The sequence below is a fragment of the Heterocephalus glaber genome, unplaced genomic scaffold, assembly GCF_053883595.1.
Source record: "Heterocephalus glaber isolate CG9 unplaced genomic scaffold, H.glaber_assembly_v1.0 deba00000331, whole genome shotgun sequence".
NCBI classification, from domain to species: domain Eukaryota; kingdom Metazoa; phylum Chordata; class Mammalia; order Rodentia; family Bathyergidae; genus Heterocephalus; species Heterocephalus glaber.
In genome coordinates this window covers 49,150,813-49,174,381 of record NW_028258142.1, presented here as the reverse complement: position 1 = coordinate 49,174,381, position 23,569 = coordinate 49,150,813, and the positions used below count along the sequence as shown (strand labels likewise).

Sequence of the window (23,569 nt, the reverse complement as noted above, 5' to 3'; positions counted from 1 at the left end):
CGGGAGCTGGGGAAGAAAGGCACTCCTGAGAGCGCAATTGCGCTGGATTTTAAAAACCGGCAAAACTGGAATCCGGGCTTGGAAGGTGGGAGACAGTGGGGGAGGACAGGCACTTCTGACTGCAGCTCAAACTGCTCTTTCTGCCGCCAAACCGATCCTTCTAGCCTCCCATCGACCCTCGATGCTTACCTAGGATCTTCTGCTACTTCATTACCAGTCGCTAACCGTCTTTTAAGAAGTTTCCTAAACTGGTAGTGATTCCGGGACTTGGATGTGCACACTCAACCTCTGCTGTCCAAGTAGAGTTCGATTTAGCATTCTGCCTTTGCCATAATACTGTTAGAATTTTAACAGCTCTCGTCTACTGAACCTTCTTTAAGTGCTAGGCATGCAGATACCTCACAGATTTTCTGATTTAATTCGCACAGTAGCGCGATGTGTTGGCCTCCAAAAATCCCGCTTCACAGATCTGGAAAATGAGCCTTGGAGTGGCTTGTCCAGGCTACTCCTCTTGGAGAGGATTCGATCCTGACAAGGTGCGATGTGTGCGAGCGAAGCTGTACTCTATAGCATAACAGTATGTATTTCCCCCTAACACGCTGGGCTGTTTTCTCCTAGCAGTGTCCAGCCTTTAAAGGGTCCAAGAACTGTCCGTTTTGACCTCCTGTGAGTCTGCTAACAACTGTTTGCCCCCGAGCCAGACGAGCTGCAAACTCGCTGGAGGCAAAGCCCGGGCCAGGGCGAGGTGAGCGGGCTCCGCGGGGACGGCACTCCGCAGTCCGGCTCCCGCCCCGCACGCGCCCCAGACGTTTCCGGCGCCACCTGCGCTCCGGGCCCCACGCAGGTTCCGGGCACCGGGCCTCTCCGCGGTAGCGGGCTGCGATCTGCGCCCGGACTATGGCCCGCGGGAGCTGAGGCTCCGAGCCCGGGTCCTTCTCGGGGAGGAGGAGGGCAGAGCCGAGCCGAGGCCGGCGGGGCGGGGCGGGGCTGGGCGGTCTCTCCACCCAGCGTCCCTGTCCCCGCGTCACTGTCCCAGGTGCGCGTGCGGCCCTGTGCGCCCCGGGACGCACCTTCCCGCGGCGGCCACGCCTGGAACCGCGCCCCTGGGAGAGGCGGCCCTCGGGCGGGAGCGAGGCCGAACGCGCGCTCGCGGGGCGCGGGAGGCGAAGGAGCGGGCCGGGGCCGAAGGCGAGGGCGCGATGGTGCGGAGCCTGTGGAGCCCGGGGCGCCGGTGCGAGCAGCCGCCGCCACTGCCGCTGCTGCTGCTGCTGCTGCTGCTGGTGAGTGCGGCGGGCGGGCTGCGGGGACACCGACCCGGCCTTCGGGACTCGCTCGGCTGAGCGCCGCGGGGTGGCTGGGACCTGTGGGATCGGTTCTGGTTTTCCTTTCGCCACACTCAGGACCTGGCGTCCTTTGCTGACTTGGTTTGTGGGCGGGGGACACCTTAACTGGGGATCGGGGCTTTGTTTGGAGACTGCGAACGGGGAACCGGAGGCTGCGGGCAGCAACCCTGGCGCCTTCTTCCACGTTCTCTAGAGTTCCCTGCAGGTTTCCAGGGTAAACCAGGAAAATACCTGTGTTCTTGGAGGGCAGAGGAAGAGCTCAAAACAGTTTAAGACCTGTGACTTACACAGCGTTTTATTGTCCTTCGATAAAGCTGGATTATTATCACATTTTTAACTTTAAAGGTCACTGAGTCGGGTTGTAAAAACAATTTCTTAGTACTAAAGGAAATAAGCATGTAATCGTTTCAGGACTTTTTTCATTCGAAACGTTACAGAAAATGGAAGTGTAGAATCCCCACCATCCAGAGGTTACCGAAGAGCTTTTCAACCGCGGGAATCCACGTTCAGACTCGAGCTCTGGATTTCCTACTTTTGATTTCTATATTCAGAAGGATTTTAAACTGTTTGTTAAAGGGACTGCACATAATTAAGGAGTATATCTGGCCGACAGGGTTTGTTAAATGGGATTTGATAAAGTCACACATTCAGTGCTGGTATTCGTGTGGCCTCAACCTCTAGAGATTTCACAAGTACTTCTCCGAGATGAGATAGAAAAAGCATAGTCAGTTCTGTTGTGTAATTAGTAAAATTAAAAATGTAAATAGCACTCTACTTACAATTCCGACTTTCAAAAGATGAGTTTCTTGCCATTCTGGAGTTGTGGAGGAAGAAGAAAATAAGGGGTGTGTGTGTGTGTGTGTGTGTGTTCTCCATATAGATAAGTTTTGGGGATATAAAAAGTAACTATGGGGGGTTTTTGTTCTGTTTGTTTGTCAGAGAATAGTCGATTTTTTTCAGCATTTTGTTCCCAATGTATTTAAAGGTGGAAAGACAGAGTTAGAGTAAAGAATAGAAAGCAACAGGACCTTTATAAGAAAGAATGTAAATCGCAGTCTATTGGGTCCAAAGTACAGTTACGAATGACAGAATTTCTCTGACACACTAAAGTAATGAGATTTATTTCAGGACATTAATTTGACTATGTAAGGGTAGGGAGATTGAAGAAACCCCCTCCACTTTGAGCTGTGGGTCATGACTTGAAGCCACAGAGCAGAGCCCAGGGTAGGAACCTGCCGCCTCTCTGTGTCCTGAACCACAGTGAGAAACTGCAGTTATCAGGATGGTACTTTTCCTGCCAGAGCCAGGCCCACAGCACACCTGATTGACTACGTGACAGGGGCGAAGCCTGCGCTTTGCCCCCTGGCATGAGTGGATCTGGAGACTGACACTAGAGCCAAAATAAGACAGCTGCAAAAACCAACCACGTCTGTGCATGCCAGCAAAAACAGCAGACACACACAGCTTCCGCTTCAGTCATTCTTGCAAACATCATGTAAATACAGGAGGAGCATCTCAAAGCCGAAAATCCTAAGTGCCCCCCAAAGAAATCTTTTTGGACAGCATGTTGGGGCTCAACAAGTCTTGCCTTTCAGAGTTGGGCCTTCTAGTTTAGGAAAGCTCAATCTGAAAGTCTAGGAAAATATTCCAAAATCCAAAAAACTGAAACCGGAAATATTTCTCATGCTAAGCATATCAGAAAAGGGATGGCAGCCTGCACTGAGCTAACCCAGATCTCATGTAGAGCCAGGCCTTGGAAGGAGAAACTCTGGCTGCATATGGGGTGTTTGGTTTTCCCCTGCAGCACAGGGAGGCACATCAGAGGGTCACAGTTGAGTGTCAGCCACACTTTGTCACACAGCCATTCAGGACAACTCTGTTAAACTGGAGAAAACAAGGTATCTGAATAAAACCTGAAAACCTGTCCTCTGCAAGCCTTCTTTATGTGGGATCACTTGACTCTCAGACTGTCCATTGACAGAACTCAGGGAGTTCCCAGAGATCCAGGGGATTGATTGCGTATATATTTCCATTAACCTCTAACTGAAATTTAGTATTTCTCTAAGTTATAAGGATGACAGTGTAGTAGGGTTGGCAAGATCTATGTCTTTATCACAATGGAATTCACAACTGTTTTTACATATTCCAGTTTCAAAATGGCATTTATTCTGAATATCACTAATAGCCTTTTATTTTTATCATATTTAAAAATTTTTTTTAATTCTGTAACTTTTTTTGATATTATCGGGCTTATTCATAATCCAGTGTGTTTTATAAATTTTTAAATGTTATTCTGAAGAGGGGTTCATAGGCTTCACCAGATTGATAAGAAAGGTACTTGGGAGAGTGATTTTTCTGATGATTGCCCCAGTTTTGCCTTGACAATCAAAGGCAATCAAACTCCTTGGCAATCACACTCCATCTTAAGATTCAAAGGCAACCTGTGGTACTACTGTGAGCAAGCATGTTTAATGTCAGGTTGCCAGAACTGCTGTAACAAGGTACAAAATCTGAGGAGTTAAAACAGCGGAAGTTTCCTGTCTCACGGTTCTGGAGGCCAGAAATCCACAATGAAGGTATTGGCAGAGCCTTGTTGCATCTGAGATCTGTGAGTTTCCCTCCTCTCCTCTTCTGTTTGGTGGTTTATCAGCAGCCTTTGACTTTCTTCTCTTAGAGACGTGCCACTCCAGTCCTCCATCTTCACATAGAGCTCTGTCTTTTGTCCCTTCTGTCATCTTCCCTCTGTGCATGTCTGTATCCAAATTTCCCATTTTTATAGGAACTCCAGTATACTGACTATGGGTCCAACCTGATGAGCTTAAATCTACACAGACATTTCTTCCAAATAAGGTCACATTTGAAGGTCCCAGCGGTTAAGACTTCAGCATATCTTCTTTTAGGGGACACTGTTTTACCCATAACAAGTAGATTCCACTATCTCTAAATTACCAGTAACATCAGAGTTGTGCTTAATGTTCTAATATGCAACTGAGCTACACAGATTTAAGAATAAGTAAGTATAAACTTCGTGGTAAATATTGAAGCCAGTAAAAATATTCAATTATTAGGAATTTTAGAAACTTTGCATTTGCTTTTGTTCTAAAAATTAGTAGATAATGAAAAAAATGGCAATTCTTAACAAGTTTGATTATGAATTTAAAGCAAAATACTTTACAAAAAAATGAGGATTTGTTGGTCAAAAGTCTCCCTATCATTAGAAAAAAAAACCTAATGAACTAAATTAAAATCTGTAAGGGTGAGATCCAGAAATATGTACTGATAGAAATTTCCCAGTCAACATAATTAGAAGACAGGTGTACGAGTGAGAGTAATTGGCCTAAATCTTGCAGAATAGCTTATTTGTGAATAAAGCATACACAATGTGAATAACACATTGAGTAGGAATTGGTATTTTTGAAAATTGCCAAATTATAATAAAAATTAGAAACCTTAATTGAAATCATAAAGCAGCTTTAGATCTATTTGTTTTTGCATTTTTTGTTTTCTTTTTATCAATATACTGTAGATTTCAGCGGCTTTGATAGCACTTTTCAAACATCTCATCTATATATGATTTTTCAGTTTATATTTTTCAGTTTAGCTTATCTTAAAGTATCAGAAATATACCTCATAAGACATTGAAATTTTTTATTTCAAATCACAAGTAAAATTTACTGAATTGTATTATATGGAAAGCTTGATGATCAGGGTGAGGAAAGTTGGAACACCAGGATTTATACCATAATGTAATAGTAAGATGAGAAATGCCTACAAGAAAAGAAACTAAGTCCATGTGACCACTATTTAGTGACTCTGCTTGAAGCTAGGCAATGTCCTAGATTATAAAAAAAAACAGCTATAGCCTGCCTTCCAGGCACTTACAGTCTAGTAAGTGATATAACAAGGAAATGGCCAACTTCTCAATGGTTAATGATAAGAAGAATAAGGATACAGAGCCCACAGAAACTGGGCATTCCCGCCAGTTCTCAGCATAATTATAAATTAGTGAGATGACAGGATGAGAACAAGGAAGGATGTTCCAGGTTGAGAGAATATATACCAAGGCCTGGAGACAAGAATGCCTGGTTCTTTGGAAGAACTAGAAAAGTCCATTGTTGTTTTAACATAGAATATTAGGACAGAAGCATATGTAGATGAGTCTTTGACCTACAAGCTAACAGAAATCAACAAAGGCTCTTGCCAGGTGAGTGTTTTTAGGGAGATGTTCAAATTGCTAAGTAAATGAAAAGATCCTTTGTGGTTGAGATGGTCAGGAAAGAGTCAAGAAGGGATAGATAGGATCTGGCTGGTTGAGAACGAAAAACAAGAGGCTGATTTAATAAAAAGGAAGAAGGAGGTGTTCAGGGCTTGGTCTCCTTGGATCAGACAGGCGGAGAAGCCCAGAGACCACACAGCCTGCAGGAGTGGAGGGTTGGTTTGGAAGGAAGAGGAGAGGGAGGCATTTTGGTTGTCAGATGCCTGGTACTTTGTTTTCAAAGCCTGAGGCTGCTAAACCTTCAAGAAGGCTTGAGCACTTAGGAAGCATTTTCCTGTCTAAAATGCCAGTAGCACCCACCACAGTTGTTGAGAAACTGGTAGTCTCTTCTTGCCCCTCTCAGATAGTGCAGATACCAAGCTGCACTCCCCACGCTTTGTCCCCACATCTCCTGTTCAGGCTCATACTGTCTCTGATTTGTGCATTTTCCCTCTAACTATCTCTACAGACATATTCTGCCTCTTCTCCAAGGCCAAGCCCACTACCCCCGCCCCCCAGTAGAGAGTAGTTCCTGTCTTTCCTGGGCTCCCGAGAGCTGTTTTTGTAGGTGTTTATGGGATTATGGTTTCCTCCCTCATATTATAGTACTTCTTCTTATAGTAGTGACCCTCGCATCTGTGATTTCCCTTTCTGCAGTTTCTGTTACCTGTACAAAAACATGAAGAAATAATTCATAGGTTTTAAATAACTTTTATTATGATATATTATTATAGTTGATATATTATTAGTTACTGGTCTATTTCTGTTATTGTTGTTAATCTCTTACTGTGCCTAAATTATAAATTAAGCTTTATTATAGCTATATATATATATATATATATATATATATATATATATATGAAAAAACAGTTCAATACTACCTAATATTTCGGGCATCCCTGGGGATCATCTAACATATCCTGTTAGACAAGGGGGAACTGCTGTATACTTTTTTCTTTCCTGGTAAACTGTACACTTCATTAGATCAAGATCTTTGTATCATGTATCTGCAAACTAGCTAAATCCCTTGGTCTTTAAACATAGGGGTTAAAGTAGCTTTCTGTGTTTGAAAAGCTGAAATAATAGTCTGAATGTCACTTGTTTAGGATTAATTTTTAATGCCCAGATAGGCTGGGTGGTACATTTACTGTGCTTTTCTTACCTTCAGCAGTCACTGACTGTGCTTTGCTGTGTCCCCAATCGTCTTCCAGGGGCAGGCAAACTATGCCCCAAGATCCTAGCGCTTACAGTGGGGGGAAGAGCAGCATAGAGAAGAGAATGTGACATTTCTGAGCACATCCCGGATGCCAGGCACTGAATTTAGTGAGTGTTAGCACTGAGTGAAGCCAAATAGAACCGAGTTTGCCTGAGCCCAAGCTCCTGTCCGGCAGTCTGGGACCATCATGTCACTGGTGGTCTCCCCTCTTGGCATTTTCTGCAGGGAGCCGTCAGTACAGTCAAAACTTCTGAAAGTAGAATATTAGGTTTATTTGCAAGTTACAATCATTCTAGAAAAGAAAAAAAAAGAAGAAATGTAAATCAAGGTTTACTCACTTGCAAAGATCTAATCCTAGAAAAGTATCCACTTTCTGAAGCCCTAGGTATTTTCTACATGGCTAGTCCCCTTCTCCGGGCTGTTGGTCAATTTCTGATGATTCCTCAGGTTTGCCTTCCTGACAGACCAGTGCCACCTAATGGTAAAAAAAGGACAACCTACAGCCCTTGGTTTTCTTGAACTTCTCTGTGGGAGGAAAAAACAATCGGTTTTGCTTCATTTTGTTTCTTACTGTAATTTTCACAAATCCTTTACAGCAAAAAAAAAAAAAAAAAAAAGGAAACAACCCACAATTTTTGTCCATCTTGTTATGTGAAATATGTGAAATGTATTGCTCACATTTATTTATATTTTGCCTGATTCCAAAAGCATTATGTGGGTGTTACAGAAAACACATAACAATAAAATGGTAAAATATTTTGAAAATGATAAATGCTCAGGATTAGTAAAACTTAAACTAGAAAAGAACTAGAAACCAGGGGAAACACTAGTTAAAGCAGTCCTATGGCAGGGGATTAATACCTGTAAAGTAAAATAATCTTGTGACGGGACTCACAGTTCCTGACTTTCCTGATTTAGAATACTTCTTTTCACACTTCTGCCTTGAAGGCTCACTATCAGCTATGAATCATGTGTACCCTTTTCTTCCCTTTCCCTTGCTGGTCAGTGATTTTGCACAATGCCGTCCAAAGCTGTCTCTCCAGGAGCAGGAGCATTACCTAGAAGCTTATTAGAAATACCAGTTCCTGGGCCCGCCCCAGGCCTACTGAACTAGCCAGCCTAGGGTGGGCTCAGCAGTCTGTGTGGTAACAGATAATCCCCAAGCCACACAAGTGTGAGAACCACGGCTAGCTTCTCTATTAGAAGATACCTGGGAGCAGAAAAATGAAATATTAAAACACCTACTTTTAACTACTTGTTAGCAACTCTGAAAAACATAGTGTTGACTTTTCTGGGCCTTCAGTTAATTCGTCTATACCGAGGAGGGAAACTGGAGCCGTCCACAACTTTACTGGAAATAAGGATTCACAGCATGACCTAACAAGTCGAGTGTAGCACAGCATTGGTAAATCCCTGTGTGGTAAAATTCTCTAAGTAATTAAATGACACCAAAGAAAATGTCTTCCTCATTGGCACTAACCTCAGTATGACTCATTAAAATCATATTTGTTACATTGAGATTACCCTAGACATTTGAAGAGCTGGCGAAAAATTATGATAAATCATATACTGTACTTTGCTAGTCAGATGCATTTACTATATCTAAAGTTCAAGCTCAGAGTTCTTAAAGAGTTCAGAGTTCTACTTAGTTGAGAAAATTGTATATTTGAATCAAATATTGATTGAGATTGCTATGGAAATATAAATGTCAGGATCGTTTATATGTTGTACCTTTAAAGTGAGATTTTTGAAATATGTCATGGTATTTAACTATAAAATAAAAAATCTTATAGACTATTTTCTCCCCCCTCAAAAAAAACCACAAAGATTAAGAAAAAAGCTGAAATTCTATGTAAAGTTGGTCTATATCAGATTTATTTGAGTAGCTACCAAAATCACTGATCCACCCTGACTGTAGGAGGTCATCTAAACTCTTCAGAATGTGTGAGTTTCTGTGACTATCGAGATCCTGCTAAAACCTTTTTTTGTGGCTACAGAGCTATTAAAGATCCTATCTCCAGTCCTGTGTACACAAATAGAAAAATAGGGATGTGTTACCAGAGGAAATAAACAAGAGGCACTCGTTACTTTTATCTTGTTTTATTTCCTTTTAGATTATTTAAGCCAAATTTGGAATCATTTTGAATGAATTGATAATGAGCCAAGGATCTTTAAGGCAAGGTCTGCTGTGGCCTTCTATACAGTAAAAAGGAGAAACAAAGCATTGTAAAACATTCTGCCTGCTCAAAGGTAGATGAAAGAGGACGTGATCCAGGTGTCGTAAAGGTCCTGACGTGGGCCGAGTGTAAAGAGCAGCCAGCACTTGCTAGGTCATCGCCGTTTGAGACTGGAAGCTTGCCCATTAAACACACTGCTTACCTTCTCTATGAAGTTATTTCTGGTTGAATGGAAATAACAAAATATTATAATGCCTCGAAGTCGAAAGGGGAGGATTTTAAGTTCTATGGTATCCCTCTGCATTTCATCTGCAGTAAATTACACAGTAGCGTGCGGGTGAAGTTTAAGGGGCCACCACACCATGGAATTATAGAACCACAGAAGGAGGCTTCGAGATCATTACTTTGGAACAGGAGGACTTGAGAAAAAGAACCTCGGCCAGGAGGAGCTGTCCTCCTGTGACTCAGGAGTCCTCCTGGATTCTGCTTGGGGAAGAAACTCATCAAAATGGCTTCAGAACAGGAAGTCATTTGTAAAGGTGCTCACTTGGAGAACAAAGTGTTTTGCAGTGGTATTTGACCTTTCCTCATGCCTCTGCCAATTTTTTTTTTCTAGTTACCATGAAGGTCAATTTTTATAAGACACATAGAAGCCAACAGTAACAATAAAAAAAAACTTTTATAAATTGGAGAAGCTTTTGAAAGGTATTTCTGGTTCACCTAAAAACTTCTCTGAGTTGCCAGGTGTGATAATGCATGCCTGTAATCTCACCACTCAGGAGGCTGAGGCAGGAGGATTGCTGTGAATTTGAGGTCAGCCTGAACTACATAGCAAGACCAAGTCTCAAAAAAAATTTTTTTTTTTTTTTTTGGATACAGAGACTAGAAATCTCATTTTCCTCTTCAAGCATGTCACATATGAATCTTTCTGCCACTAAGTTCCTTGTGAGAAAAATAAGTCACAGGTGTCATTTGGAGGCAGATAATGCTTTGTGGTGGGGACTGTCCTGTGTGTCCTGTGTGTCCTGTGTGTTGTGGGAGGTTGAGCAGCCTCTCTGGTCCCAACCCACTAGATGCCAGTAACACCCATCCCCCTGCCCCCGGTTTAACAGCTCCCCCTGATGTGAGCAGTACCCCCACCCCCTGTGGTGGGAGGAAGGAGAGGGGATGGCAGGGTAAAACTGCACCCATTGGAGAACCACTCATCTAAATTTAAAATGTGTTCTGTGAGATACAGAATCCTAAGGAAATACGTCTAAATTATTTGCATTTGCAAGGACAAGCTAAGGTTAACTCCTCAGTTGACTAAGCATAGAGTTCTACAATTGACAGAATATTATAATTCTTGCGGGGTTTTGTACATTGAGTGTGAAGCAGATATTTCAGTACATTGTGCTTCACTGTTGGAAAATAGGCTGTTGCAGTAGCGGCTATAAAAATGCACATAGTGGAACCATATTGCCTGGTTTCCAAGATACATTCAAATTAAGGTGTAGCTCCATTTTTTAACTTTTTAGAGTTACAGAAGAGTGCACATATAACAAGTGTACTGAATCCTCCCAGTCTGAAAACAGTGTCGCCAGCAGTGAGATCAAGATAGATGGCCAGGGGCCAGGGATTTAGCTCAAGGTGGCCAGCGTCCTGTAGACAGTGTAAATTAGCTGTGTCTGTTTGACACTGGCTCCTTAGACATACATCAATTTAATGACAGCTTTTTAAGAAGAAACAGATATTCCACTGAAGATGTTCAAGACCTCTTCTCTGCATCCCAGCCCCATTGCTAAAACCCACTGATCGTCCCTCCACCCATCACTGCTCTTTTGAGTTCCGAACTCATCCACCCGGCCATTCACATAAAGCACAAAAATAGCCCTTGCCTCCCATCCCACCCCCTTCCTCAGGGCCTCCCACCCATGTATCCTCCAAACTTATTCCTCCAAATCTTTTCTCAGCATAGGAAATAATGCCTTCACTCACCCAGTAATCAGGTCAAAATTCTGAAGGTCATCTCAACAACTCTTCCCTCATTCACCCCATCCAGAGGCTCTGTGGCCTCTGCCTCCCAGATGTACATTAAAGTTACCCACTAGCTTCCATTTTTACTGCCACCCCCAGGGTCCAAGCTGGTGCTACCTCTTGCCTGGACTCCTGCACTGCTGTTAACTGGCCTGCATCATTTGTTCTTGCCTGCTTTGGCCCATTCTCCATATGGTGGCCAGAATGAGCTTTTTCAAATATAAATTGGTTTGTACCATTCCAAGCTTTAAAACTTTCAATGGCTTCCTCTTACACTTGGAGTAAAATCCAGAGTCTTCTCCATGACCAGGAGCTAGCCTATTCCTCTAGCATCATCCTCCCCCATTCCAGCACTACTAACCTTGACCACCCCAGTCATGGCCAGCTCCTCCTTTTGCAGGGCTGTGCCTGACTTGCTTCCTAATTCCTTTCAGAGTGCTCTAGGCAGAAGTATACCCTACTGAGAGTCTCTTAAATCACTCTCCCATCCTGGCCCTGCTGTAATTTCCTTTATAGCTCTTATCACAACCTGCTTCTGCCTGTCTCCCCAGCATGTAGGAATCCAATAGGGTTAGAACATCCTACTGTCACTTAGCATATTGTAGGAACTCAGAGATTTGAGGATATGAATAACTAAATTTAAAAAATGTTAACATACAAGACTTAGAACTGAGGGCAGGCCATTGTAAATTCTATTTACTGAGTGCCAGCCACTGCAAGAGTTACATTTCAGGTATTATTTCTTTAGAGATGCTGCAAAATGAGTGTATTGGTTGGGCTGCTTTCAGATGGAAGTAATAGGGCTGGGAGGATAGCTAAATCAGTCCTAGAGTTCTTGCCTGGCATGCGCAAGGCCCTGGGTTCGATCCCAGCCATGCCCCAAAATCACAGGTGTGGTGCCCAATTAAAAATAGGTTAAGCAAAAAATCTTTTAACATCACATAAAAATACAGTGGTTGTAGATTTGACCTATTCTGTACCATCAAACATGTTATCATTTCACTTTGGCTTCTCTGCCATATTGTCAGCTTTCCCTTTGTGGTTAGAAGATGGTAGTAACCGTTTTACTTGCCACATGCTTGCTCTCCAGAGGCACTTAAAAAGGAAAGGTGTGTGCCTGGTTCTCTTCTTTTTTTGTTTTTTAAAATTTGTACATCTTTATTATTCAAAATCAGGCAACATAATACTGTACTTAACTATGTCAATTCATGATTAAAATTCATATATCTTTGATATGTTACCAATAAACTATAGCTTTACCCATTTTTAAAAATGTTATTGTGATGGATATCTGTTAGGATGAAAATATAGGATATATTTTATTTAATGGTTATTGATAGCTTCAAAATATTTAGACTTAGAGTAAGTTGATCTCCATTTGTATTTTTTCCCAATGCCCTGAAAGTTTTTGGAGATGGTCCTGGAAGGGGCGTTTCCACCCCTGTAATGTCTCCAAATCCTAAACCTTAGTACTGGAGGGGAATCTCAGAGAACCCTCTCTTGGGCAGAACCCCTTCTTGTGCAGATGGGAACCATGATGATTAGTTGTCACTTGATGCCAAACTCTAAGGACACTTGTGGAGGACCAGGGATCAAGCTCCCTGAAGCAGCCAGAGCGGTGTGTTCCTTGAGCCCACTGAAGAACTCCTAGGTCCTCTCTTGCAATAGGCTGGCGAGTCTTAGACAGAAGGCATGGGCCAAGTAGCTGATTGTGTAAGGTCAGCTGGTTCTGATAGCTCACATTGGTGGCAGGCTGCTACCAGGACCCCTCTCCAGTTGCTGATCCTCTAATCTATGTAGTAACTGCTTCTCTTCTTAATTAGTGAACATTATCTTTCCTGCTACCTTATTAGTCAAAATGTACTTAAACATTTTTACTTAAATCAGCCACTGTCAGAGTGAGAACACCATGCTGGGTCATATTCCAGTGACTATTTGGCCCCAGGATCTAGGCAGGCTTGACCTCATACCTGAACAAAATGGGCTTCTGTGAACACTAGAGATAAGAAGACTTGGAGCTAGACGACTGAAGATGTCTGCCACAATATGTATCACTGCCCTAATTCTCATGCTACAGATAAGGAAACTTGGACTAAAGCAATTTGTCTGGCAGAATCAAGATTTAAATCCAGTTATGATTTCCAACTTTCCGGTGATACCACTTCTAAAAAAATAAAGTAGTAGGGCCAGGGATTTAGCTCAGTGGTTCCACCGCCTGCCTCGCAAGCGCAAGGACCTGAGTTCAATCCCCAGTACCAAAAAAATAAAATAAAATAAAAAAGAAAGTAGAGTCTAATAGTAATAACAAAGTTAAGTAAAGATCTTACCTGGGCTGGCCATGGTGGCACATGCCTGTAATCCCAGCATTCAGGGGGGCTAAAACAGGAAGATCCCACCAAGTTCGAGGCCAGCATGGGCTACATAGTGAGTTCAAGGCCAGCCTGAACTACATAGCAAGACCCTAACTCAAAAAAAAAAAAAAAAAAAAAAAGAAAGAAAAAATCTTATCTGAACAAATGGCGATAAAACAATCTTATAATATGTGTGATACAGCTGTCTCCAGGCCTTGGGTTTTATATCTCATTCTTCAGTCTCAGAAACAAGGATCCTTGGAGAAATGGCTCTTAGGCTGGGACGGGGGAAATACAAGATGAACCTGGCACATCGTATGATGCTAGAAAGTAAGAAGTACTCAAAAACAGAAAGCTGCGAACGTGCCAAGGACATAGAATCCAACCTGTCCAGTCTTTCCACAGCCAAAACTGAAAGTGTGTGAAGAACAAAAAAAATAAAATAATATTGGGCTGTAAGCCACAGAATAAAATAAATACATATGAACCTGTATGGCTAGAAGTGATTGAACAAATAAATACAGAAAAAGACAAATTTTTCTTGCCAAAGAATTCCAAGTATGTGTACATGACCCTCATAGGAGATGAAGCTCAATTATTTTCTTCTCCTCTCCCCTCTGCCCCCAGGTTGGGCTACCCTTTGTGACTTACTTACAAAGATTAGAGTAGGGAAAAAAGAAAATAGTGGCTTTACCAGGGAGAAACTTTGCAAATACTTCTCTAAGTACATTGATTAAATGTTATCAACCTCTTAATTCCAGTGATTTAAAACATTAACATGAGGGGGAAATGGATAAGGGAACTCTTGATACTATCTTTGTACCATTTTTGTAAATTTAAAATTATTCCTGTATTTAAAATTAAATTATTCCTTAATTAAAAGGAAATACGTGCTAGATAATTGTTGAAACTGGATGTCAACTGTAAAGTGTTCATTATCCTATTCACTCTGCTTTCAGACATTTTTTCAATTTAAAATTCTTTAAAATGTTTTTAAAAGTAAATTAATAAAATGAAATGAGTCTTGTGCTTTGCTTCAGGATATTAAGCAAATAGAGAGCGACTAAGTTTCTTGCGCTCCCCACTGGGACAGTAATGAATACAGGCACTCTTTGTTCTCAAAGCTAAACAAGCAATGGGTGCTTCCCGTCACATTCTGCAGCCTTGGGACTTGAGGTGTAATCCATGAACCCATAATGTTGGTATCATCTGAGAGTGTGTTAGAAATGCAGAGTGTAGGGCTGAACTCCAGACCTACTGAACTGGAATCTCCAGGGAGTGGAATACACATTAGAGTGTAAGAAGCACTGTTTATAATCATGTGATGTTTTTTCTGCATTTTTGAGCAAATAACATCTAGAAATACATCCCAGTGGAGTCAGTCAAGATGTTCATATGATAAGTTTACTTTAGCTAGAGTACCATAAACTGCTCCCTTTTGCCTGTCTCTTAGTAAAACGTGGTATTTGGTCAAAATAATGGAATTCAATTATGATAACACATGATTATTATACCCTTTCACTTGGGCCACTAAGATTCCAGGGACAAAAGAAAGTAGTAAATGTTCCTACATGGGTTGTACCAAAGAGACAAGCCTAGTGGTTTGGAGGCCAGACAAGAAATAAGTTTTAAGAACGTTCTCTGATGATTGACAGAGGGATTCTGGACCCGGGACTGGGCCTTCCTTTTGACTGCTTCCAACAGAGAAAGCATACAGAAGCGATCTACCTCAGCATCGCCTTCAGTTTTTCATATCATGCCACCCTGGAAAGACATGAATTTAGTGAGCACAACTTTGGTTAGAGACATTGCTAGCCATTGCTAGGTGGGTACTACAGGAAGCAGTAGGAAGAAATAATGTATCTGGCCATAAGGTAGAAAATTAGCCATGATGGTTCGTCTGCCTGAAGGTTCATCCCAGAGACTGGACATCCACTGGGACCTGGAGTTTCTTTTTAGAACAAGGAGACAAGAACATGTACAGATGAGGAAAAACAGAAAGTGAAGAGCCCACATGAAGAATGCTTTTAAAAGCATGTAAAGGATGTGAATAAGACTTGGAAATTTAATTGGACTCAGTGGATCCATGACTGGTCGTGTAGATGGGAAAAGGAAAACAAGACAGAAAATCCAAATAAAGAATCTGATGAGTTAATACGGAAATAGATGGTGGAGAAATGGAGGCCATAAATACAGGCGATTATTTCAGCTTGGGATTATATAAGGGAGGGATCTGGAGCAGTATATTAAATGTTAGCAGAAACAAAGGGAGGTTCTGTCTATTTAGAATAAGAAGGACTGGAATATGTTTGGTTAGCCAGTGGGAAGGGAAAAATATGTTTGATCAGATAATGGAGAGGAAAGATGAAAAGTTAGTGAAAGGACCAAGATTGTAGAAAAGGGAAATGTGGGAGAACAAATAAAAGGGCTGCAGACAAAGCACACTGATTGGTAGTTACCCTTGGAGAGGAGTCAGGACTCTTCTCCCCCCCCCCGCCCCCCGGGGGGAAAGGGCAAGGAGAAGATGACTGGAGATTCAGTGTCAGATAAAATGGGAGGACGGCACCTAAGCGTGAGCAAATCCAGAGGTGTGGTCAGGATGACAAGAAAGTTCTGAGTTTGGAAAGCCATGGCAGGGATGTGACCAGAGGAAACAAAGCCGAGGTGACTGTCATTTGTAGTGTGGACGCACTTTTGCAGATCGGAAGAAGGCTAACATATGGGGTGCCTGTCAACAGGTGTCAGGCTGCAGTCTCCGGGGCAGATGGGAGCGTGTGATCGCCCGGCAGGAGCCCCACCCCTGTGCAGGGATGGCGGGATCATCTAGAGAGAGCTGCTCTAGTCTGAGTGAGGAGTCCATCAGGCCCTGTGGCCTTCTTTAGCCATGTTACCACCACCGGCTGAGAATCAGTGGAACAATAATCAGCTTTATGTGAGGCAGGAGTATCAGAGGGTCAAGAAAGTGAAGGCTCCCTGACTCACTGACAACATCATTAGAGTGGCTGGCAATAAGTAGTCCACTGGTCTGCAGTAACAGACATGTTCTCCATCAGCCCTGTTCACATGGGGCAGTTGACCAACTGAATCATAGTAGAAAGCGCTGGCTTAGAGTAAGCCAGCAGGAGATTCACGGACTGGAAAGAAATTGAAGCAAAATTCAGAAAGCAAGATGAGACTTTGTTGGAGAGATTGAGCATAAACACAACTAATTAATTAGAGTAGTACCATGTTACGAAGAAGCCCAAATTGTGACAGTGCCTCTGAAGAACCAAAGAAAAGACGTGGAAGTGAGGACCTTGAGGTACTGGGAAGTCAGAACATGGGCAGGGGTGTGTGTGTGTGTGTGTGTGTGTGTGGCCCATGGGGATGGTGGGAGTCGGTGGGGATTCTCATCTCATACTAACAGCCTCGAGGAGAAGTGAGTGAATCCCAGAGAACATGAGATGAAAAGCACAGGAGGGCAAGAACAGGATATGAGGATGGCTGACATTTCACAAGACAGATAACCGATTTATTTTGTTTTGTAAGATACTAGTCATTTTCTGGAAGATGCAGCATAGACCAAGAAGAATGTAGATACTTCCCACTGGCCCTGGTTCTTGGGGAAGGACAGCAGGGAAATTAGAATTTGTTTCGTTTTGGCAAAAGATGGTGGTGGTTAAACTTCTGTTTTTGTTCTTGATTTTTTTTTTCTTTTTACAGATCTGCTTTACGTTTGGAAATGGACTTCACTTAGAGGTACGGAACCAAGGAGATTATTTCCATCTTTGGGACCTAGAGGCTTAATCTCATGGTGGACAGATTGACTACACCATTCCCATTCACACGGCTGCAGAAGAGCGGGTATCCCAGAATGCAGCATTTGACAGGAAGAAGACCTTTGCCTGCGCGTGCCCACCTGTGCACCTGTGCAGTCATAAAATATCATAAAACGTGTTCATGAAACTGTTAACAGTGGCTGCCTTGTGAAAAATAAGTGAAGAAATAGAAGTTTTGCATTTTGACATCATAAGTTTTACTGCTATCATTTGTAATGTTTTGTTATATAATGTATGTTTTTAAGTTGAGAAAAAATATTAAATGTAAACAAAGAAAAAACAGTGACCTAATGATAACCACCACATATACTTTAAAATTTAAAAATCTGTATTTAGGTACAGCAACAACATGAGTAAAATAAGATAAACCTAGTACAATAATCATTTCTTATCTTATGGAAAGATCATCTGTATTGAAATTTTCTTTGGATAAAATATGTACTTACCTATAAAGCCCAACTCAAAAGTTACAGAATAGTTTTCCACCTAAAGTTTGAAAGACAGAAAATGGGAAATTTCATACTTTACTCAGTCCTGAGAACAGGAGACTCATTAGCTGGCAGTTCATCATTTTGGTTAGATTTATTTCAATAGTTTACCAAAATTTAGTCTTGAAGCAGATAGGGTTTTTGTTTTTGTTTTTTGGGGACTGGGGATTGAACCCAGGGCCTTTGCATTGAGGTGCATCCCCAGCACTTTTTACTTTTTCATTTTGAGATAGAGTCTTGCTAAGTTGATAAGTTGCCCGGGCTCGGCTGAAACTTGTGGTCTTTCTGCCTTAGCCTCTTAGAGTGCTTAGATTACAGGCATGTGCCAGCATGCCCAAATTAGTAATTTACTTTTAAACCATAAATCATTACGGAAGAGTAAAGCATCATCTTCAGCAAGTGATAAAAATTTTTTTTACATGCTTTGTTATTTCTAATTTGCCAATTTATAAGGTCAGTAAATAACCCTTCAGCCTTTTGAACTCTTCACTCTGGGAAATCTTTTCTTACTATGAAAAATAGACCTACTGCTTTACTGATTTGGTTACGGTCTCATGGATGCTTATAAAGTTTGCTTATACATACATTTCCTCTTTGAAAATGAAGCTTGTTAAGAGGTGCAAAACATGTCTTACAAATGGCACTACCTTTAAAGGTTAGGAAATTACAGAATACCACATACTAATTTTTTGGCGATATTTTGCTGTTGTAGACCTTAAACACACGAAGTGATAGCAGGCTCCTCCCCAAACACACTCACCTCGTGCGGCAGAAGCGGGCCTGGATCACTGCCCCAGTGTCTCTTCGGGAGGGAGAGGACCTGTCCAGAAAGAACCCCATTGCCAAGGTACCTTCCGAGTTCGAACAGGAGCATGAGATGCACATGATACAACTGTGCTGTTAGAGGATGTTTATGTCCACTTTAAAGGAAAATTATAAAACCGCTGATTTTTTGTAATATTTAAGGTACAATTGAAACTTAGCAGAGCTTTTTAGAAGAAAGTGCCAACTTTAAGATCTTCACTCTTATTCTGGAAGATGCAGCGTCACTGGCAAAAATACATATAACTTTAGGTTTTGATTCCATTCAGAATGAAGGGATCTGGCACTTGCTTGATCTTAGTTTAACACAGAATGTTAGAATAATCAAAAGAGTATGTTATCATTTAAAAGCTTTCAGAATGGAAAGAACTCATGACCAGATGTCCATGTTTGCCCGGGGCAGTTAATTTATGCCGGTCGTCCTGGCTCAGTAACTGAATAGCTCCCCTTTACTCTCAAAAGTCCAGTGTCTTCGTCAGTTACGCAATAGTCCTAGTACTATGTGTCTCTGAGTTGGCGTGCGCAAACCTGAACCTTGATTGGTTTTTGCCCGTAAAGCTGCTCTCCTTAAGTTCTACCCGTTTCTGTAAATAGCATTATCATTCTATTCAGTTTTTCAAACCAAAACGGTAGCAAGTGCCTTTGCTTCTACTCCCGACTGCCCCTTTCCATTCCTCTCCTCTGCCACTGCCATCGTCCTGGTCCTTGTCATGTCTGGCCCACAACCCCAGAACAGCTCCCTCTTGTCTCCCGCATTCAGTCTTTCCCAGCCTGGCCCAGGGCAGTCTGTTCCCCAGAAATTACCGACAGCAGATTTTTAAAAGACAACTAAAGCCTGTTCCCCTTCCTCACCCCCGTACTGAGACCTTTGCAGAGCTCTGCAGTGTGGCAGGAGAGAGAACTTCCTTCTCCCGCTCTGTGAAAGCCCGTGCAACACGTGGCCCTTGACCTCCTCTCCATCCTCGGCGCCTGTCACTTCCCGTCCCCGACTTCACCGCGTCCCCAGACTGACACAGCGCCCTGCAGCCTCCTTCCCTTTGCACTTGCCATTCCCCTGCCCCAAAACTATTGCCACAGATACTCGCGGCATCATCAGGCCTTGGCAGCAGGGCTGGGTGCGTAGGGGACTGGGGCCCCCATCTGCTCTTCCCTGATTCCTTAGTGATGTAGAAAGAAGGATTTCAGGACCCATTAAGGGGTCACAGAAAGAAATTTACCAGTGAAGAATAAGAGATGTGAATAAATTGTTTATAGAGAATAAAGATGGTGATTTCAGAAGACCCAGTAAGTTAGAAACATCATTCATTTGCTCAATCATCCCAAGCAGGGAAGTAGCCTAACTAAATCCTTCCCTGGAAGATACCTTGTTCATACTTTCCAGATGATCAAATGAGTTTATAAAGATGACTTTGACTATTTCCTGCCACAGGTGCTACATTTAAAATAGACCCCATCCTGAAGATGAACACCAGCTCTCTCTCGATTTCACATAACCCGGTCAGGGAAGCGGTATCATTGTCCTTCTTCCACAGGTAGGGAAACTGAGGCACAGGAAGGTTGAGTGGTAACTCAGTATCCCGTCGTCCCTAGTGTGTGCGGTGACAGGATTAGAACCCAGGTGCCCTGGCACCAGCACACACATTGTGCCACCTCCCTTCTACCAGCATCGTGATGACATCCCAAGAACACTATCCATTAAAAGTATTTACATGTAAATGATAAGGGATTTTAACCTATTTGTTGTTTTTAATGCTAGATACATTCTGATATTGCGGAAGAAAGGGGAGTAAAAATTACATACAAATACACTGGAGTAGGGATTACAGAGCCTCCTTTTGGTATATTTGTCTTTAACAAAGACACTGGAGAACTGAATGTTACCAGCATTCTTGATCGGGAAGAAACACCATTTTTTCTGGTAAGAAGAACAATTTTACATTTATCTGTCACTTTTCTTCAGTAGTAGTTATGACTTTTTATACTATAGCAATTCAATTATTTTAACTTAAAATCTTATTTATTATTTATGTTGTGATTTCAGCTAATGGGCTATGCTTTGGATTCAAGAGGAAACAATCTAGAAAAACCACTAGAACTGCGCATTAAGGTTCTTGATATCAATGACAATGAGCCTGTGTTCACGGAGGAAGTCTTTGTTGGGTCTGTTGAAGAATTGAGTGCAGCACGTAAGAAAGAGTCTCTAGTTTTTTATGAATGAATAACCAATGCCATTTTGCCCCATTGTGTAAATCCCATTTGCTTTGTTGAGTATTAACTCGCAGGACAAATAATAATGAACCTATTGCTGTAGGATCAGAGCTGCTTTTCTTTTCTTTTCTTTTTTTAAATTTTAAATATAACTTTTTAATTTGATGCACTTTTTAAACTCCCTGCAGTATAAGATCACTACAGTGGTGCTCAAGTCTGTCAAATACCAATGCTGAGAGGCCAAAGTGAACTGTACTTATCTCTTTTAGAGCTGCTTTTCTTATAATACATTCAAATGACTTCAAAGATCTCTTACCCATCCTATTAAAGATGGTGGGTTGATGGAACACATGTGTCTCCATAGCAACTACCCTTACGGGAGAAAAGCAGTCTCAGACACTGTAAATAAGTGGGTGTGGCTGTGTTCCAGGAGAACTTTGTGTACTAAAACAGGTTCCTGGCTGGCTGTTGCTCACTGGGTGTAAAGACCTCTGACTTACATTACTTCTACTTTTTGTCGACATTATTCAATGCATTGCTCTATAGAGGACTTGAAGTAGAGATTTCTTTTTGATCAAAGTAAGAGTAGCTGTACTTCTCTTGATTTGTCTTTAATTTTAATGGACACTGGGGCCTTGTATCAGCTCATACATATTTCTCGCAGCGAGAACAACTTTATGAGGCTCCTGTAGCAGTTTTGCAGGACCTCACCCTAATCTCAGCCTTTCCCCCATCTCGTATTCTGTCCTCCTGTATTCCATTTACACTTCCTTCTTCATCCAGTTAAATTTTTCATCATGGTAAAATAGTGCGTAATTTTGATAAGTACCTGAACCCCTTTGGGGAGCAGCTGAAATTACAAATCAGATAATAACATATGCAAGTGTACTTACCTCGGACCCCTCTTTTTCTAATGCCAGATACACTTGTGATGAAAATCATTGCAACGGATGCAGATGAGCCCAATACTATGAATTCTAAAATTTCCTACAGAATTGTATCTCAGGAGCCTGCATATCCTCCAGTGTTCTACCTTAATAAAGATACAGGAGAGATTTATACAACCAGCATTGCCTTGGACCGAGAGGTAAATTAATGTTTAATGTCACTCATCTTTTATATTCCTTGCTATCCTTTCTAGTTTTTCCTCTCTCTCTTTATTTCTCTTTTCTAAATTTCTTTTGTTCTGTATTCCTCATTCCTGGGATAACTCTAGGAATTGTCCTCCTTTAAAAAGGATGTGCTGTCCACTGTGGTAGTGGTTGTTTGTATGTGACTGCATCTGAATTCAGATGTGCTGTGTGCATACTGAGCTATTTAAAAGATGCACCAGATCTGAAAGAGTTAGCATAAAGACATAGAATATCATCTTAATTTTTTGTTATCTGTTAAAACAATCATATTGTATATCATGCATTAAATAAAATATACTTGTTTAAAGTTAATATCACTTATTTTCTTTTACTTTTTAGAATGTGGCTATTCGAAAATTTTAAATTACATAAAGACAGTGTCATTTTTGTCCTCCATTTATGTTCTGTTTACTAAGACTCCTAAAGCAGCATTCCTGAGTTTGAGACCATCTGAGGAGACGTCAGGAGTCTCTCCACTGCTAATGCACAGATGGGGGGCAGGGTGGTCTTGGTGGTGATGGTGAGAGGGGGCTGGGCATGGGGACAGGGTACAGGGTTCTAATTCAGGTGTAGAAATCGTCATAGAAGAAAAAATTATTTTAAAACCCATATTAAAAAATTTGGTTGGGTTTCCTGGATCGTTCTCCCAAACATTTCATTTTTTCTAATTCAAAATCTTAAAATAAAATGGGCAATAGAGGAGTTTTTAAAAGCTACATACATGAGTGTGCAAGAATAAAATATTGATTTTAGAATACGGTGTTATGAATACAAATCATCATTCACGTGCATTGTAGCATACTTGGAAAATTCACTTGCTCAGCAGGGAAGGATTGTGGCCAGCATTCCTGTTGGAGTTTCACAAAAGTTAAGCATATGATCTATTACTCCTGCAATTCTACTCTACACATTTTCACATAAAGTTGAAATGGGAACATGTTACTGTGAGTTAGCAGCGTGTGGGAAATGTGCCCAATAATAACGGTTGTCACTTACTGTGCATTTACCACTTGCCATGGGCCATCCTAAGCCCCTTACATGGATTAACGCATTTAATCCACATAGAAACCCTGCGAGCAGATCCAGTTATTATCCCCATCTTAGACATAAGGAAACCAGGGGTCAAAGGGATTACACGTGTGTCCAGCATGGCCAGTGAGTTTCAGAGCCGCCACATTTGAAGCCAGGCATCAGCAGAGCCCAGGACCCCCTCCCTCCTCTGTGCACCGAGAGGCCCTTCAATACCCATGCCCCCCACCAAGTGGCCACTAGGCTCCTAAGACGTCAAGCACCCTGAATAGAGCTATAGTGAAGGACACGCGGAGAAGAAGGGCTCACTTTGGAGTGACATTAGTGCTGGACATCCTAGTGACAGTCATTCTGTGGAACACATTCCCTAAGGGTCCCATCTCTGGGGAAGTCTGGACAAATTACCTTCACTGGCCCGGATTTCTTAGGACTGGGTTTTCTGGTTTAGCGTTTAGCTGAGAACACAGTGTGGGGCAGAAAACAAAACAATTCCTACATTCCTGCCATTTCATCCAGCGTAAAACACTACATTTTGAACAGCGCTCTTCTGTGCAGACAGTTAAAGAGAATCATCTCCTGAGAATAGTGCCATTGACAAATTTAAGAATTTGACAATAACTCCCAGAGGTTTTTCTGCCCTTGTACAAAGCTCGAACTGAAAATAAATAGCATCTTTATACCTAAAACAGCAAGTCACAAAAGTTATTTACAGG

The 23,569-nt window shown here is 41.9% G+C and overlaps 1 protein-coding gene across 1 annotated transcript in view; it reads left to right on the top strand.

The window, feature by feature from the left end:
- Window positions 1–435: 435 nt before the first annotated feature.
- The window catches only part of Dsg2 (desmoglein 2), a 48,954-nt gene continuing 25,820 nt past the window's right edge, over window positions 436–23,569 (top strand). The window contains exons 1-7 of the mRNA XM_004853123.3: window positions 436–439; window positions 751–1,280; window positions 17,061–17,096; window positions 18,377–18,511; window positions 20,243–20,404; window positions 20,528–20,672; window positions 21,615–21,781. Of these exons, the coding sequence (XP_004853180.2) occupies window positions 436–439; window positions 751–1,280; window positions 17,061–17,096; window positions 18,377–18,511; window positions 20,243–20,404; window positions 20,528–20,672; window positions 21,615–21,781 (1,179 nt within the window). The remainder of the gene's footprint in view (window positions 440–750; window positions 1,281–17,060; window positions 17,097–18,376; window positions 18,512–20,242; window positions 20,405–20,527; window positions 20,673–21,614; window positions 21,782–23,569) is intronic.